Raw genomic sequence first — 18,288 nt, 5'->3', positions numbered from 1 at the left:
CGATCCATGCAATTGGGATCGATGACATGCATCAACCAACTCAGCGAGCTTGACCACCCGATCCCGTTAGTCGCCTCTTACGACAAGCATAGGATGGTCTTGTGGTCCTGAACTTCTTTTAAAAGTATTCTAAGGAGTGCTGTTCAGAATTTAGTTCCAAACTAAATGGTATACATGTATTGTGTGCTGAGCTAATTGATTGGGTTGTGTGCCGATTCGGATGGTCCTTAATTGGTTTGAGTAGTATTTTGGCTGGTAAGTTTATCATCCTCATCACAAAGAGCGGACAGGTGGAAGAAATTTTAAAACAATAGAAAATAAATAAAATGATGACATTTTGTATGCGCATTTCCATCCATGATAACATGTGGTTTTGGTTGTTAAAGTAACATAATGAACTGTGTCTAGAATTGTTCACCTGCAAATGCACAATAAACAGGTGCTCCTCATCGGATGTTCCTTTGGATGCAATTGTGCTGTCATGTCTAAACAGAAACAACTTACCTACCTCTCCAGAAGAAATGGACTCTGACGGTGACTTGAGGTGACATTTTTTTTCCAGCCCTTGACTCTGTGATGTAATTTTTTATATACTTCATAATAGTTTTTCTTCACTCAAATGATACACTAGTAAAATGCTCGGACGAAAGTGCAGTATATCTACAATTTTGAGCGAACATATGTCAATTTTAATTGCAATCTGACTTTGGGGGTGGGTTGGTGTCGCTAGAGAAATTAGCTTTCAATATATCATTTGTTTTATTGTTAGGGATCAATTTACCACAGAACTCTGTGAATAATGCACATCATTAAAAAGACAATGTGAAAAGGCTTTCATATGATATATTACATGACCATGTTGAAGAACTATATTAGATCCTGATTTTGAAAACAGATCAAAATGACAGCCTTCTTGAAATTCTAGATGTTCATAGAAAAACTTGAAACATCATTTTTCTTCATCATTTTATTATTTGTGTGTTTTAAGCATTGTTGCAATAATCCCACTCATCCACTACATTATTATAATCTGCCACCATATCTCAATAAGCAATTTTCGTCAAAATTGGTTGTAGGGGGGTGGGGTAACATTGTATACAATATCTCAGTCTCTTTTTAATATATTTTCATTTTGTTTTCTGTATAGGATAGCACAATAGTTTATGCAGATTTTGATATGCAGTTGTAGTGTTTTTATTGCCAAAATCCAATGGAATTAGTGTTTTACCTACTCACAAGATTTGAAAAAGAAGAAAAAACAATTTACACTGAGATATAGAATGACAGTTAAATGAAACAAACTGCTTGCCCAATTCATATAACCGAACATTTAACCTCTCATCAAAGACATAATTTGGATAGTTTAATGACTTAATGAAAATGTTACAGACAATTTTATCAAATTATGCATTTTTCCTTCAATTTAAGCAATTTTGACCCCGTGAAAATTCACGCACACACTTGCAAGCTTACTACCAAATGAAAATTGTGTACAGACACCTTTTTTATGCAATAGAAAAGGTTTAAGGTATACAGGATAATGTGGGAACAAAAATCTAAACTAAGGCTTTTTTCTGCTTGTGGCCAACTGACCAGATCGGGTGGTCAGGCTCGCTGACGTGCTTGATGCATATCATCGTATCCCAATTGCATGGATTGATGCTCCTTTCACAATAACCAAATCAGTTCGCCTGTGTAATACTGCCCTACAGTGACACCATGACACTACCGCCCCCATACCGATCATGGTCAAGAATTGTTGCCCTGGTATACTGCTCGCCGCTACGTCGCCAACAACGTTTTCTGCCATCTGTAAATTGGAGACAAAACCTTGATGCGTCTGTAAACCATGCAGTTGTCTAGCCCACCCAAATCTTTGTCGCCGAAGGTAAGTTATTAAGGTCACTATTCACTATATGCTTTCAGGACCCGTGAAGATCTGGTGTAGAATAGGTCTTCAGCAACCCATGATTGCCGTAAAAGGCGACTATGCTTGTCGTAAGAGGCAACTAATGGGATCGGGTGGTCAGGCTAGCTGACTTGGTTGATGCATGTCATCGTATTCCAATTGCATGGATCGATGCTCATGATGTCAGTCACTGGATTGTCTGGTTCAGACTCGATTATTTACAGACCGCCGTCATATATCTAGAATATTGCTAAGTTCGGCGTTAAAAAACAAACAAACGAACAAAGCATTTGTATCCAATCAGCTGCTTAATCCTTGCCTTCACTGTACGTTTGGATGCATTAACAATTATATTGTATATGTATCACAGCATTTGTATCTATATGTATCTATAGCCTCTTATCGCTTGGCTGAATCTACATTGAAACGTTGCTAAATGCAGTAAACCAGTTGATTTCAATAAAGTTGAATGTTTACTTATTTACTCACCAACATCGAGAATGCCAAAAATGAAACACTACAGTTTGAGCTAAGCAAAATATTATTATTTATTTCATATTTTTTAATGTTATATTCCAAGTACAGACACACATTAAAGAACATGCCACATGATATACAATATACAGCAAGCATTACATATTCAGATAAATATGAATAAAGTATTATAATACTACTACTACTAATAATAATAATATTAATAATAATAATAATAATAATAATAATATTAATAATGATAATAATATTATTATTATTATTATTATTATTATTAATAATAATATTAATAATAATAATAACAACAGGGTGTGATAACTGATGGTAATACAACGAATATATAATAGATATGTAATTATATGTAGTTATATGTATGTTTATTTATTATTTTTATATTCCCTGTGATTTAATCGAAAACCTACCGACCTCAGAAATAGTTTACATAAAAAGGTACATGCGTCCAAGTGAAAATATTGACGCCTTCTCTTGCGTCCATTGACAGTTTCGATTATGAGAAGAAAACATCCCAGGATTAGGTAACTGTTTTCGGATCCTACAATTTTTATTTACAATTTCTGACCAAACAACAGACCGAGATACATTTTCAACCCGTCAAATATTAAAATTTTGGATTTTCAGTGACAGACCACAATACAAACACAAATTAGTCAGTTTCTAAAAATATCCTGCGTACTAAATCCTCACATGGTACATACAAAACAAAGAGAGGCACCTCTCAGAATAGAAAAAATTATTCTCATGAGCTAGATGTATGACAAAATTATCATGTTCTCTAATCTGCTCAATAAAGTTTCACCACACATTCGAATTTTCTAAACTTCTAATTCTAAAATATGGTTGAGTACTATATACATTGCAGAACTAAACAAAGAAAGTGTAAGACACATGCTATGCTGAGACCTATGACGAGGGTCACTCGGTATCATCAGGAGGGGCATCAGGTTCTTCTCGCTTGTGTGTAGCGCCTCCAAGTTTGTTGTACGTGTGTTCCACTTCATCGGCAGACGGTTTCTCTCCAAGCTTGGTGTAGGTGTCACCTGATTTCTTAAGCAAGATTTCGGAAGGTACCGAATCAACATCCGTGTTTCCTAATCGGTCATAGGTATTATTTGTATCAGTCGTAGTTGCAGCCCCATCAACTCCAAGTTTGTTGTAAGTGTCTGCAGGTTCCTCGGGGACAAAGTAATCCAACGATGGCGCATCTGTGTCCGTTATTTCAGAATTTCCAGCCTCAGTAGTGTCCCCCAGCCTGTTGTACTCACTGTTGACACCAGTCGTAATAGTAGTAGCACCATGCCCTAGTCTGTTATAGATGTCTTCAGATTCCTCCAGGAAGAAATCATCTGCACCTGATCCGTTACCCCGAGTGTGCCGTAGAAGAGCTTTGTCAGAGTAAGTGTCTCCCAACCTGTCGTAGGTATGCTTAGCATCTGCTTTCGTCACAGTAGCATCTCCCAGTGAGTTATATTCTCCGTCAGGTTTGTCAGCAGCATGCTGTGGTTTACGTCCTCCCTGTGGGTCCATCCCATGACTTGCTGTTGTCACAGAACCCCCTCCTGCTGCCCCGGTGATGTAGTCTCCCTGGTCGCCAGACTCTGAGATGATCGCACACTTGCCAGTATCAGATCCTACTGAAGTCTTAACTACGTCAAGGACAGAGGAAGACTTTTCATTTGCTCCTTTGTTTTTGCCTTGTGAGTCGCTGGTGTGACCCTAAGGATAGAGGTATAACCCAATTAACTACTTACTTATAGTTTTCATAGCAAGTTCCAAAAAAAAAAATTCATCCGTTCTGAAAGAAAAGAAAAAGAACGCACTGGCAATTTACAGTAAATGTTGTTCTTGAGAAAAACTGAATCAGAAGGTGAATATGTGAAGCAATCCATCTTTGGGAAGAGCCTAAAGATTAAAGATTACACATTTAAAGAAAACTTGTATGAGGATTATAACTGTACTGAATCTGGACGTACTGGGCCCAGGTATGCGTGAGTGTCTGTCATCTGTTCTCCGGAACTTTCTTGATGTCTGTGCAAAGAATTACTTCAGGTAATTAAATGCAGTCAAATTACAATATGTACAAGCATTCATTTATAAGGTAAGTTGGTGGTGCACCTATTTTGGTACCCGCGAAGATCCGGGTTAGAACTGGTCTTCAGCAACCCATGCTTGTCGTAAGATGCTACTAGCGGGATCGGGAGGTCAGGCTCACTGACTTGGTTGATGCATGTCATTGTATCCCAATCGGGTAGATAGATGCTCATGATGTCAATCACTGGATTGTCTTGTACAGACTCGATTATTTACAGACCTTCGTCATACAGCTTGAATATTGCTGAGTGCGGCGTTAATCAACGAACAGACAAAGCTATATTGGTCGTGATCAACTGATCCTTATATCAGCCCCTTTGAACTAGTTTAGGGTTCCAATTTATCCAATACGCTCTACCAGGAAAGAAGACAGTAATTACAGAATACTAACAGTTCCACCCATCTCCTACACGAAACCTGCCAATTCCTGCAGATGCATTCACTCTGTTGGAACATGATCAATTGTTGACGTAGCAGGTTGTCATATAAGCACCTGTGTGAGCTCATGCGTCCATACCTTCTACGTTTGCGACACACGCGCCACAGCAATACGACGACAGCAGTGATGATGACTCCGCCGATGAGACCTCCAACCACTCCTCCGACCAATGTTCCTGTCTTTTGCGAGGCTCCAGGCTTGTTTGTCGAGGCACCATGCTGATTGCCACCTATAAAAAAGGTCAGGTTTGCTCTTATTTAAGGGATGATGGGAACTTTTTATTTTTAAAGCAAATTAACTATCTTTTCATTACGTCGATAATTTCGAAAGATTAAAAGTATTGATATGATGTCTCTACAGCAAAGTTCACAATCGTAATATAAGGGTAATATACAGGAGTGAGCTTTGTCAAGAACAAGAAATGAAACACTTGTTAACTCAAGTTGTGTGTTGTAGGGTTGTCGTGTTTCCTTGTTTGCTGGCAGCAACTAGAAGATCTAATGTTTTATTTCGGATACTGCCCTCAGTTATCCTTGATTAACACTGGTTAACTCAGGTTGACACTAATCAACCCTGGTTGCCTGAAATAAGGTTAACTTGGTTGACTCAAATCAATCAATTTTTCATACTGAATCGCACCTACTTTTTAATGGATTACATAAGGTTGAATTAATGTACTAAAATAGCAATATTATGACCATCCTGAACCCGATATTTCATGGCAACAAACCAAAATTCTCCATACCCACATCAATCACTGGGAAAAAGGAAATTTCAAAACTATTGAAATACAAAAAAGAAGCCCTGTGGATCCCTATGCAAACGAGAGATACCTCAAGTGTCCAATAGGTACAATAGTAACCTGGCGATGCATATTCGAGAGCAAATGTGTGAGTTCTTTATTGCATTAGGACAATTTTAAGTCACACGTAGATCAAATAAAGACAGAACATTAGAGCCAGATTGTGAATATCACCTTATCACTAGCCAAAATACATATACTCACAGTTAAAGTGTAGGATGCTGCAAAAGACGTATGAGAGTTAATAATCAAAACATTTTTAATATGTAAGTATACGTTGTGGTGCGTTGGGGGGCGGGGGGGGACTGTCCACATAGAAAAATAAATTGACCCCGACATTTTCCTTTAAAAGAAATGTCCAGTTTCCACCCTTGCCGAACTGGGCTGGAATTACTGGGCTCTATCGTTGCTCCACCAGTGGCTATTACCTTGAATCTTCAATGTCACTGTGACAGTGATTTGAAACGCAGTGCGCAATTGTTTGTTTGTTGTTTAGCGCCGCACTCAGCAATATACCAGCTATATGACGGCGGTTTGTAAACCATCGCGTCTGGACAAGACAATCCAGTGATTGACAACATGAGCATCGATCTTTGTAATTTGTACGATGAAATGCATTAACAAAGTCAGCGAGCCTGACAACCCGATCCCTTTAGTCGCCTCTTACGACAAGCATAATCGCATCTTATGATATAAAATGGGTTGCAGAAGACCCATTCTTATCCAGATCTTCACGGGTCGGTTCCCCATGCAATACGTGTGAACATCGGATTCGGGCAAACAGTATTACGTGTACACATTTCGTTTAACTGCAGTACAAGGGAAGTAACCCTGGTATACCTAATGTTTCAAATGATCGACAAGGAGTATTTCTGGCTCAGGTGATGCTTATATCATCATTTATTAATCATTGTTTTGCAGATGATTACTGTAAGGGATTTCGGGATTGTGATAAGATCATAAAATGTGTACAACAATCACCTGCCATCTTTTGTGTCAGTCATGTGCTCTGTTCCCAAGGGTTGAGAAACAGAATGTCGTCTCACTGCAAACACGAAAACGTCGTTTTTTTCTGTATATGGTCATTGGACGGAAAAACGACGTTATTTGGACGTTTTCAAACCATCGTTTTTCCGTCCAAATAACGTCGTTATTTGACATCGGAATTTACTGGGAGAGAACGATAGCGTTAAGCTCCTCCCTTTCTTGATTGACATTGTCAATCAAGCAACAGCGTCTACCGGTATTTCTACTTCTCAGTTTTCATTGGTCAGTCCCCGCGTGTTAGATTACAGGCTCGCGTGTGACGCTGCACTCGAAGCGCTTAGCGGAAGTACTGAAATCAATCGTTCCGCGCATGCGGATTACTTAATGCCTTGACCAAATTTTCCGTTCTGTGCATGCGCGATTTCGCGTATTGTTTCCTAGAATTAATGTCACCACTATTTTTACAATGGTTCATACACACAGTCACGTGAAGGTTCGGAATCGTATCGAGTAACTCCATTTAAATTGAAGAGTATCCCCAGTGATATGGGAGATTCCAAGATGAAACTATTCTATGGCTATCTAGGCTGCCACCCAAACCGATCTAAACGGGACCCGATAGCTTATTGTATGCTATATAGTCATATGGAAGTGGACAAGAACTATACATTGTATTCCGGCCGATTGTTCTTGTATTTACTTATAAGTCAGGAAAATGGACTTAAAAGGGGAGTTGTTGAATGTAATTTTTTTAATTATTAAATGTTGCCCATACACTAATCTGGACGAACTTCTCATTGTTCTGTTTATGTCATCCTATATACTATTAGTATGTTACCGTTCTAAAGTCATCCTCTCACATAACATTATATTGTTCATAGTATCAAAGTTTAATCAACAATATCAAGAGCAGCGATTTAAACCACTGAAACACCCAAACACCAGGCTGTTATCAAGCGCTAGTGCAGACGTGATGCATCGTAAAACTGTATCGTGATGTCTTCAGAAATACAATTATACTACGAGGTAGTACGGCTAACGCGTGACTCACCGGTGGAACAAAGACAATATCGCTAATACAGATATAACGTATTTGAATGTTAATACTAAAGACAAACAATCATTATTTTTGCAGTGACGATATAACACGTATACACGTTTATTGTTAACTTTCATCAGTTTTGCTCTTCATTTTAATAACTTTGTTTTCACATATATATGTAGCAATACCCGACAAGCATGTCATACATAATTATGGGGCAGTTTTCAATCTTGCACTGACTTACTCTGGTGTTAATGAGCGAAGTTTATTGGCTTGTGTGTAAAACCCCGTTTTTCTGGTAACCCTATTATTACTTAGTTTATTTCTATCTAATGACACCCTGTACTCTGGATCATGGCTCCGTGACTATCCATAACAATTAAGATGAACATTCAGTTCAAGTAAATGAATGAGTTTGTTTTGACGCTACAGTCAGTCAAAAAACCAATGCTGTGAGGTTTGAAAACACACTTCCACCAGGTCGAACATCGTGGATCCTCAATTTCTGCCTAAAGAGAATCATAGTTCATATGCTAATCCATCTGCGAATACCCTCCCACTCAAGATGACCTTACTTGTTGCTGAATCTATCATCTATCCCCCCAATCTCACCCCCCCCGCCCCCCTCCCCCCCCCCCCCCCCCCCCCCGCACGCACGCCTGCACACACACACACACACACACAAACAACTGACCTAAATAACCTGGACAGGAAATACTGCTGATAGCCTCTGGTCAACTCAGCCGCGCCACCGCAGAATGTCCGTCCAACTCTGCAGGGGGCATTCTCAGTGGCTTCAAACGCGCTGAAATGTTTTCGCCTTGCATCCACGATGGTGGACAAGTGAAATCGTATGAAATTTGGCTATTTTAGGTCTTATCTCTTTTTTGATTACCCAATAAAGTCAATTCATAGTTACACGGTTGTGAAGCTTACAACTTTATAAGACTTATTCATCTCATTCAAAAAAAGCTACTCGCGCTCACATAAAGTTGTAGTTATTATGTCACTGTTTTATTTCTTTAAAAATATATTACATGTTCAACAATAACAATTAAGATGAACATTCAATTTCCGATATTAGTAAATGAATAAGACATTAGTGTGTTTTACGCCACAATCAGTCAAAGACCAACGTTGTCCGGTCTGATGACACACAATCTACCAGGTAGCACATTGTGTACACCCTATCCCCATTGAAGTCTCCACTGTGGGTATTCCTGAGGACGAAAAGGTCCCATGTACCTAGGAATTTCATCAATACATTCATGCGCGGCATTCTCTGCCTAAAGAAGATCATATAGTTAACATGCTAATCCAACTCGAACTACCATCCCGCTCAAGATGAATGTTTTATGTAACATCCAACAGGCCCACATTTACGCACGCACGCACGCACGCACGCACGCGCACACACATATTTGGATTTACCAATCCCTGAATTGAGAAGACGTGCGTTACGAAGCTCCTCCAAGTCATCATCAATATCTGTATATGTCTGTGATATCATTACCCATCCAAAGCCGAATATACATTTATTGTGTTTTCTTGACAACAAATGTTATAATTGGGATAACACTTTCTGAGTAAAGTACAGATTCTCGTACTTTCTTTGGTTGAGTCCCGTCCGGGATTTGAACCCACACTGTGAGTGAGGCACCCAATCGCCAGAACACAATGTTGGCGATCTAACCCAGCCACCGAACAAAAAATGTGAGTCCAGATGACGTATACTTTGTGTACTCCTCTGACAAGAGAAAAATGGCACGGCTTCTATGACCGAAAGCTTTGAACCAACAATGCCTTTAAGAAAGTGGTCAACAGTAACACACATTATATTTGGATACCACTTTCTCAGTAAACTACATATTTTTAGGGTGGAGATAATAGACGTTGATGGTTGATTATCAATGGACAAATTAAAGCCAAAACTTAACTTATGAATGATTGGTAATGGGAAATGGACAATGGGCAAACGGGAGGCGGGGTAATCAGCGCCATGCCAGTTATCTGTTGGCTTCCCTTGTTGCGTTCCCATCTTTGATATCTTTTTACTTTTGTTGTTCTTACAGGTATAAATATATGTTCTCTGCCTCATAGCATTTAATAATATGCACCTGATGAAGGAGAAAGTATATATTCCGAAACGCAGTGTTCCTCCGTTGACATCCATAAATATTTTTCCTTGTGTGTATCAGTTCTTAATGCCCTTCAAAGACTCAATCTAGCTTTGTTTTTAAATGTGGTGATATTTGCGTAGAATATAATATGGTCATGCCTATATACATTTGGGTCTTTGTCTACTCTCACCTCCTGACCAGTTGAACGTCTTAGTGCATTCAGATGCCATTGTAAAATTCCAGGCTGCCCCTCTTTCTGTGATGTTTTGACGGATGAAATCTATTGCGTTATAATAATCTCTGTTTGCTGATATATAATATGTACATGTTGTAAAATATTTACGATATTTTAAACGTGTAATTCGATGCATATGCAATGCAGTGTGAACATAAGTGCGGATGCACAAAGGCGGTTATAGTCATAGTTATACTGCGATGGATGTAGGGGAATGGTAGGGGGGTGTATGTATGTATGAAAGCACGAATACCGATACATGAGGGCGGATATAGTTATAGTTCGATGGATGTTGGGGAATGGTGGGAGGATGGATTATGTATGAAAGCATGCGCATGGATCCATGATGGCTGACGTAGACATAATGGTGGGTAAAGAAGAATGTGTGTGTGTGTGTGTGTGTGTGTGTGTGTGTGTGTGTGTGTGTGTGTGTGTGTGTGTGTGTGTGTGTGTGTGTGTGTGTGTGTGTGTGTGCATGCGTGCATGCGTTGTGATACGAGGGTTGGCGAACATGTTGTCAGATGATTGTGTGAGTAAGTTAAGTGGTTGAGGATGTGGCAGGTATGAGTATTCGTACATGCAGACTTGGGGTTGGGGGACTGGGTGTGCCTGTACTGAGGTCTTTTGTTTCACTCACTTATAGTGTTTTCTTTCACTCAAATACTGTTTTTACGCATTTTAATGACTGAAACTGTAGTGACTCAAAGGTCATACTGGCCGGGCATTCAACATATCTACCCCAACTACATACGTAGCCATTTTTATGGTGTACAATTCTTCTTCTACCTCTCTCACACACACACACAAACACACACACACACACACACACACACACACACACACACACACACACACACACACACACACACACACACACACGCATTAATTGTTTTACTAAATGTATCTTCGAGAGTCAGTAAGAAACTAGAAATAACTGCCTTTGTTCTGTAAACCTCACCAAGTTTCAGCTTTCGCCTCTTCCTTTGTGGACTGAGGTTTCACATTTGTAAAATGATCTCTCTTATCTGTCTGTACCATCAACTTAACTGCCCTCACCCCCTGCAGTTTTCCCGTCCCATATTGCCAAGCAGGTGACCCACAAGGAGGAATACCGCCCTCCCTCCGTCCAGTGATACTGTTCCTAGCACAATATGTTGGGGATACGTAGCCTTGCTGTGGGCAAACATTTTGTAACAATTTGGCAAACTTTGATATGTAAACAGCAAATATTATTCAGTTTTATTTCAACAAAAACGGAAAAAATCGGATCCTACTTATTTTGTGGATACCATAACAATAAATCAAGCCAATAGATCGTTTGAGCTGGCATGAATATAAAAAATAATTAGCAAGTCGATAGTCATAATTCCCTTTGTTGGTCCCACGTGAAATGTTCTTCACGAATAGAATAGATGGCTGATAGACGTTCGACCGAATAATATCATTTGCTAACTTCAACTGTTCATCTAATTTCCATGAATGTATGTTACATAGTTCATGTGTTCATGGGCTTCTACACTGAATGTATAATGTGGAGGACTACTTCGCTTGAGGATAAGTAACATAAATAATGATGATAATTATGATAGTATTGCCATTATTATTCCTTCAGATTATTAAAAAAAAAGTTATTATGTTTTCATAGAGAGAAAGAGGTATGGAGATTGTGAGATTTTTTTTAGAATCGGAATTGTTAACATAATTCTTAAAGATATTATGTTTTGTTTGTTTGTTGTTAAATGCTGCACTCAGCAACGTAAGGATATTAAAACATTACATTTAGGTTCAGTTGTATTTTTATATTTGTATCATTTTGCAAATGTTACAGAGACCTGATAAGGGATATATAATAATGTATAGTCGCTATTCTTAAAGTAAGAATATGTTAGATTTATCAACCAGAAATATTGCACACAAGAGGATAATCATATTTCATGACACTATTCAACGTCGAAGTCAACGATATTTGTGTATGTTATTGCTACATGACACGGATACGTCATGATAAAGCAATTAGAAATTGGCATTTGATGATATAAGATAGCTACGCGATAAATCACAAAGAACAAAGAAGGAAGCGATATTTATTTCACGATAAAAATTGTTCTATCATGACGTCATTTATTGAGATTCGAACATGCACTCACAACTTGAAAAGTAAAATTTGTAAATTTGACCTTATTTTTGAGAGGTATGTGTCTAGTGAGTTGTTCCCAATAAATGTTGCTGGAGAATCCGAAAGTGAGAGTGATATGACAATCGGTATTGGGAGAAAAGGTACAGATGATTGACGAGAAAATTGTGAGAATATGCGGGACCAAACTCAAATCCTAAAATGGATTTATCTAGCATGGCCGCTGTCGGATTCTATTCAAGGAATCATCATTATTTAAGTACGGGTAAATATTGTAAAGCGTGTATTTTTTCCTAATTTAACACCCTAAAAGAGGCTGTACGTAATGTTGATATCTCATATAGAAATAAACGAGTCTCGGTCGTTGTTTATCGTACAATAAACAACTCCCACTCGTCGTTTGTTTCTTAATTACATGACCATATACACTAACTTTATATCTTTTCATGTTTATCGGTCAACAAAAGCGACATAAGCATTTCCATTATCATGAGAAACCCTTGCCAAAAGTAGCGCCAACTGCACCATTGCGACAACATCAGGAGCATGTTTCATGATTCACCATAATAAATGATGACATTGGATGCTCGCAAAAACGCGAGCTCATTCCGATCCACTAGTGGCACCCGCCACAAACACATCCAAAGGCAAGCCAATTGTTCACCCGAAAAGGCAGAGAATTGCATCTGACATCATTTTTGTCATTGATACGTCAAACCTGGAAATGCCGTCTACACGTCCAACACAAAGCCCAAGCCAGGACCCAAATCCTTCAAACCGGGCCAAAGTTTAATTAATTACATACATTTCCCCCTAACCTTAAATAATCTCTACTAGTTCTGAAGTAAATCGTATTTACCCGTATGAATCGTCTTATGTTATTAATTGCCGATAAACAGAATATGCACACTTTCTGAAAGTACTGTGTGATAAGTCACGCACCAAACCTATACTCTCGATATACATGCTGCTCTTACTTAAAAAAGAATAACAAGGGTTAACAGGATACGTATATTAAAGTACCATGCTTTCCTGATGTGCTCTCATTCTAATTTGAAATAATGGCATAAATAGTTACCACTCATCTTTCAATATTTTTCAAGGTTGGGTTAATCACGAACATATTTGAATATGTACAACATCTATACTTACTTATCTTTATACTTAAAGGCATCAGGTTTGTCTGTCATAAGACCCCGAAACAAATATGTCCAACACAGCCCAATATTTGGCTCTTGGCTCCTTGTTCTTATATTTTATAAGTATTGTTTAAACAACTGTTTTTTTCTGTAAAATATGTTCATTTCAGAAATTAGATGTTATTCTAGCATCAGGTCTGTGGTACGTTTACTGCATCAGCATTACATTAAAACGATATTACATTATATAAATTCATAGAGAGGAAATGCTTAACATTTATCTTTTAGGGAAGAGTGCAGGACGACTTGCTTTATACATATAAATGTGGACATATATGTATGGACATTTGGATGATACAGATATACCTCCTTAAAGATAGTACAGTGTTCGTAGATGACTGTAGACAATGGAATAATTATGTGAGTAATCGGGTTAATACCACGTTCAGCAATATTTAGCCATATTGCGATATTGGTTTCCAACATACAAGACGGACCATGAAATTATGACTTGAATTTGGACCTGGCTTTCTGGTGTGAAGTAACACCCCAGAATCTCCGGTAGAAAAAGGGCTCAAAGCACGATTTGGCAAGCCTAGATTGCCTTAATTCTATCCATGAAAGTAAGCATTAATAAAAAAATATTGTTCTTGTCTGCTTCAGATTATATTTTGTAGATACTTATTTTAACTAGGAAAATTGTACTGACACCGGCGCTGTCCCTATTGAAGCTATCCATAAGAATTTCGTATTGCCGTCCATTGTTCGATGTCAATACATCGATGACAAGTGAGGATATCATAAAGTAATCGTTGATGCCGCTACACTTTGATAAAAATTATAATCAAGTTGACTGGTGTGTACATTACTACAGTGAACATGTACATGATCATGCCCTAATAATCAAATGCCGTAATGTCAAATACTAATTTATTATTGTGTGATGAATTTAACTGGATCAGTGGTAACATGTGATATTAATATTCCATCAATTTCTTTCCTGGTTGGTCCATCCATGTCTACAAAATGAAAATAATACAATTAAAATGGAGCATAGAACAATCCTTAATTTCAGGCTAGAGCTGTGGAAATCTAGACTTTCCCAATCATTATAGACTTGAGTTGGTCTCATGTTTTACATTATTCTCTTGGGTCAACGTCACAGCTCATACCATACGCTAACAAGACCAGCTTGCCCCCCCGCCGGAGCTCCCGGATTTTGGTTATATCATCTAACATGGCCAACTCTGCTCTTAAGTAAACAAGAACCTAATCAGCGAGGGGTCCTTTATCATCCCTATGTGGCTGCTTATGAAAATCTGATATCTTTTCCCAAAGACCTGGTTAATAATATATTTTCTGCTGAATATTCGAAACAAATAGAGTGAGTTGGTACTACATGTACATATGTATACGGTTCTATTTTAAATGACTGCAGCGCTCCATTATGAAAACAATTTGTTTTAACGCCGCTCTCAGCAGTATTCCAGTGATATATGACGGCGGTCTGTTGTATATGAAATATATGCAAATTGAATCTTGAATCTTGAAAGTTGTAACATTTCCGCAAATAAGTATCACATGCAGTATACAGTATATCAACTGCAATATACTGTATACATCAGTATACAGTGTGTCGCGAGCTCTGCGCTGGGCTGGAGCACACATTTCCAACACCTCTCCCTTCGGCAAACACCTCATGAGGGTTGCAACGAGGTCACAGGTCAGGCGTGCACTCGTCAGTTGTCTAATACGGTCAAGAGTAAGATCTTCCGGAAGACCACTGCACTGGAGGTATGTGGATTATTGAGGAGGTACTACGTGTTTGGAACTGGGAGTTGAACACTAAGCACTTTTAGAGAAGAGCTCATAATAAAACGTTATGGACTCGCGGACGGACTTGTGTTTTCATTTCAAGACGTACATTTATCAGGTTGAACTTCCTAACTGTAACAATCACTGAACTTTACGCCTTTTATACACATTTGTGATGGGGCGACAATGCGACAACGAGACATATTTTGACCTTGAAAATGTCGCGTTACGGCATCGTCGCCCTTTTGTAAAATAAAGAAAAGAATTATCAAAGAGCGACAATGCGAACACGCGACAATGCGACAAATGGCCAATTGTCGCGCTTTTGTTAATTTTGACAGGTTTTGCTTGTTGTTGTAAAGGCGTCAATGCGACAATGCGACAACGAGACAATGTCCCTTCCATAGTAATCCGTGCAAATAAAACTGAGTAATGAAATAGAAGTCTGACATGCCAGTTAAAAGATAGAGTGTTGCAGCTTCTGATTTCATAGATCTTCAAGAAGGGGTTATCAATAATGGGATGGGTGATGAGTTCAACTGCATACTCTGTGATTAACAATAATGCTCCGAGTCAATACATTTTGTCAAATGTATGACATGTATTACGTGAATGAACATATTGTTTATACTCGTCCATGTTTTTGACGGACAAAATAATTTACATGCTCGGTAAAACTGAGGACGGGCATCATTGTGTGTTTCCGTGCTTTGTTCAGGTGAACAATTGACTTGTCCTTGCATGTGTTTGTGACGGGTGCCACTTGTGTGGCAGGATACGCTCACCTTTTCCCGAACACCCATTGGATGACCTGAACCACTTCGGATTTTTATCCCACAGCAGTCTGATACACCATGATATAACTGAAATACTGAAATACTGTACAGTTGAAAATGATGTTTAATGCGATTACCGTAGTGTGTTACTGCAACTGTTCATATTTTGTGCAGTGATGTTATGTAATATGTAAAAGAAAGCATATTCAATTATCCAATTGATTTGAATAGAATATACTTGCGTCAGTGTATTTTATTAACGCCCCAAATCGTAATTTAAACACGTAAAATAACAGATCACGCATGGTGCCTTGACTTACTACTAGATTTAATGGGCCACCCCGGAATAAAATAAGTTTCCCCCAAAGCGAGGAACATATGTTTTAGTATGTTTACAAGAAATATATTCCAAACAATATCCTCATAAGATGAGAAGATCTTTTACAGAATTACCTCAGTAAGTCAATTACAATGACAGCGTCGTAATACATTTACATCAAGTACAATACGTCAAAATGGCCGACACGATAAACGTGACGGGAGATATTTTCGAAGTTGTTAATTAACCTGTGGCTATTTCAAGCCTTTGGCATCACTGATCAATTGGCCGATCATTGAAAGGTGATTGTGAAGATGTGTCAAATAGATACTAAGGTAAATTCATAGATTTCTGTAAATTGTCACTGCGACAGTTTGGATTTTTTTTCGTGTTTTTTTTTCTCTCTGGGATGGGTTGTAGCGAGGGTATCCTTAAATGGGCTTGCAACCACGCTTCTGTATGAATTCGTACCCGGGAATTCCAAGGGTTTTCCCCAGGAATGTGGAAGTAGTCAGTGTTTACGGCTTTTCAAGAATACAGTCACGTGAAGAACGTCATGTGACCGACCTCGCGTCCAAGTCGTATATCTTGTAAACTTCACATTAAAAAATTAGTTATTGTTATAACCAAATGAAACACAACCCATTATCCGATAGGGGTAACTGTACATAGCCGTTACCACAATAAACTTAGTAACATTGTTTGGTTTGACTTCTTGGCGCGTGTCTCAGTTCCATTAACATGTAACATATCCTAAAACTAGCTTATCAGCAAATCTCGCTGCACTGCGCGCGAGAGATACTAGAGCAAGGCATGCCAGAAATACGAAACCTAAAGCTTCCGAAAGGAAGCCTTGGACATCACGTGCGTCGGGGGACCAGCGCCATCTGATTGGCCGTTAACAGTTGTACAAGGCGGAGCAAAAAGCATCGTTTTTCCGTCCATTTTACGCTTGAAAAACTCGACCCTTTTCTGGACACTTTCTAGACGCTGACCAATTAATCAATTTTAATGAATTTTTAGTCGTTTTTCCGTCCAATGACCATATACGGAAAAAAACGACGTTTTCGTGTTTGCAGTGTCTATCATTCAACAGTTTGTATTGTCCACCAAACAAGCACACATGGACCGGTGTGCTGGTATCTTGTATTTTTCAACCCTCAACAATCCGTATTCTCCGAACTGATTAAATATTAAACAACAAAAGTATTCCCACTGACTCGAACTCAAACCTTCTGTACAACTCCTGATTAGAAAGGAAAAGAAAAGGAGTTACTTCCCTTTGACATGACAGCTTCTCCGATTTCATCACATCACCAAGGTTAACTATTATGTTCTATTTCTGAAACACGAGCAATCGCAATAGTTTTTGTTTTTGACGGAATCTCATGTTTTAACGAAGGCCCTTTCTTCGTTTTTGTTTTTTGGTTGTAAATGTGTGTGGACCCGACAATCCAATGATTGATATCGTGAGCAACGATCCACGTCGACAGGGTATGATTAATATATAACACTCAGTTTACCAAGTCACTGAGCCTGACCACCTCTTACGACAGCATATTGTTGTAGGGGACTTAACCCAGATTTCAAACTGGGCCGATCTCACCTATAAATACATGGCCATTTGTGGGGAATCTGAAAGTCTGTTAAAAATGGTGGATTTCTTTGTCCTTTTTACTAACAAATTCTCCATAGGTAGATAGATAGAGGTGTGTGTTGGGGGGTGGGGTTGGTGGTGGGATGGTTTGGGGTTGCGGGGGGGGGGGGGGGAGTGGTGGTAAAAAGGTCATACACTTTCACTATTTTGATTATAACCTACAGGTTAAAACTGTCATAGACCTTTCTAACGGGTTGCGCGAATCCATCGAACATTTTGCCTTTTACTCCCACATGCTGCAATTTGATAAGCGGTGCCTATTTCCAGATCATAGCATATGCTTATCGAAGTCTTGTTTTTGATAAAGCCGTTT

At 38.7% G+C, this 18,288-nt stretch overlaps 1 protein-coding gene across 2 annotated transcripts; it reads right to left on the bottom strand.

Annotated features, from left to right (window-relative positions):
• Positions 1-3,223: 3,223 nt before the first annotated feature.
• LOC139446755 (uncharacterized) lies at positions 3,224-5,968 on the bottom strand. 2 transcript variants are annotated; one of them, XM_071228066.1, is made up of 4 exons: positions 5,956-5,968; positions 5,004-5,178; positions 4,393-4,447; positions 3,224-4,135 (listed from the first exon to the last, which is right to left on the bottom strand). In XM_071228066.1, exons 2-4 carry the CDS (start codon positions 5,015-5,017, stop codon positions 3,335-3,337), a joined length of 870 nt encoding a protein of 289 aa, XP_071084167.1. In that variant the 5' UTR covers positions 5,018-5,178; positions 5,956-5,968; the 3' UTR covers positions 3,224-3,334. The 2 variants fall into 2 exon arrangements, with proteins under 2 accessions (XP_071084167.1, XP_071084166.1); XM_071228065.1 differs by lacking the exon at positions 5,956-5,968 and having other exon boundaries at positions 5,028-5,054.
• Between the last annotated feature and the right edge of the window lie 12,320 nt (positions 5,969-18,288).

This window comes from Haliotis cracherodii, unplaced genomic scaffold (genome assembly GCF_022045235.1).
Source record: "Haliotis cracherodii isolate W230 unplaced genomic scaffold, xgHalCrac1.p SCAF_6, whole genome shotgun sequence".
NCBI classification, from domain to species: domain Eukaryota; kingdom Metazoa; phylum Mollusca; class Gastropoda; order Lepetellida; family Haliotidae; genus Haliotis; species Haliotis cracherodii.
Note: the sequence above shows the minus strand (reverse complement) of the source record. Positions and strands in the feature narration are given on the sequence as shown.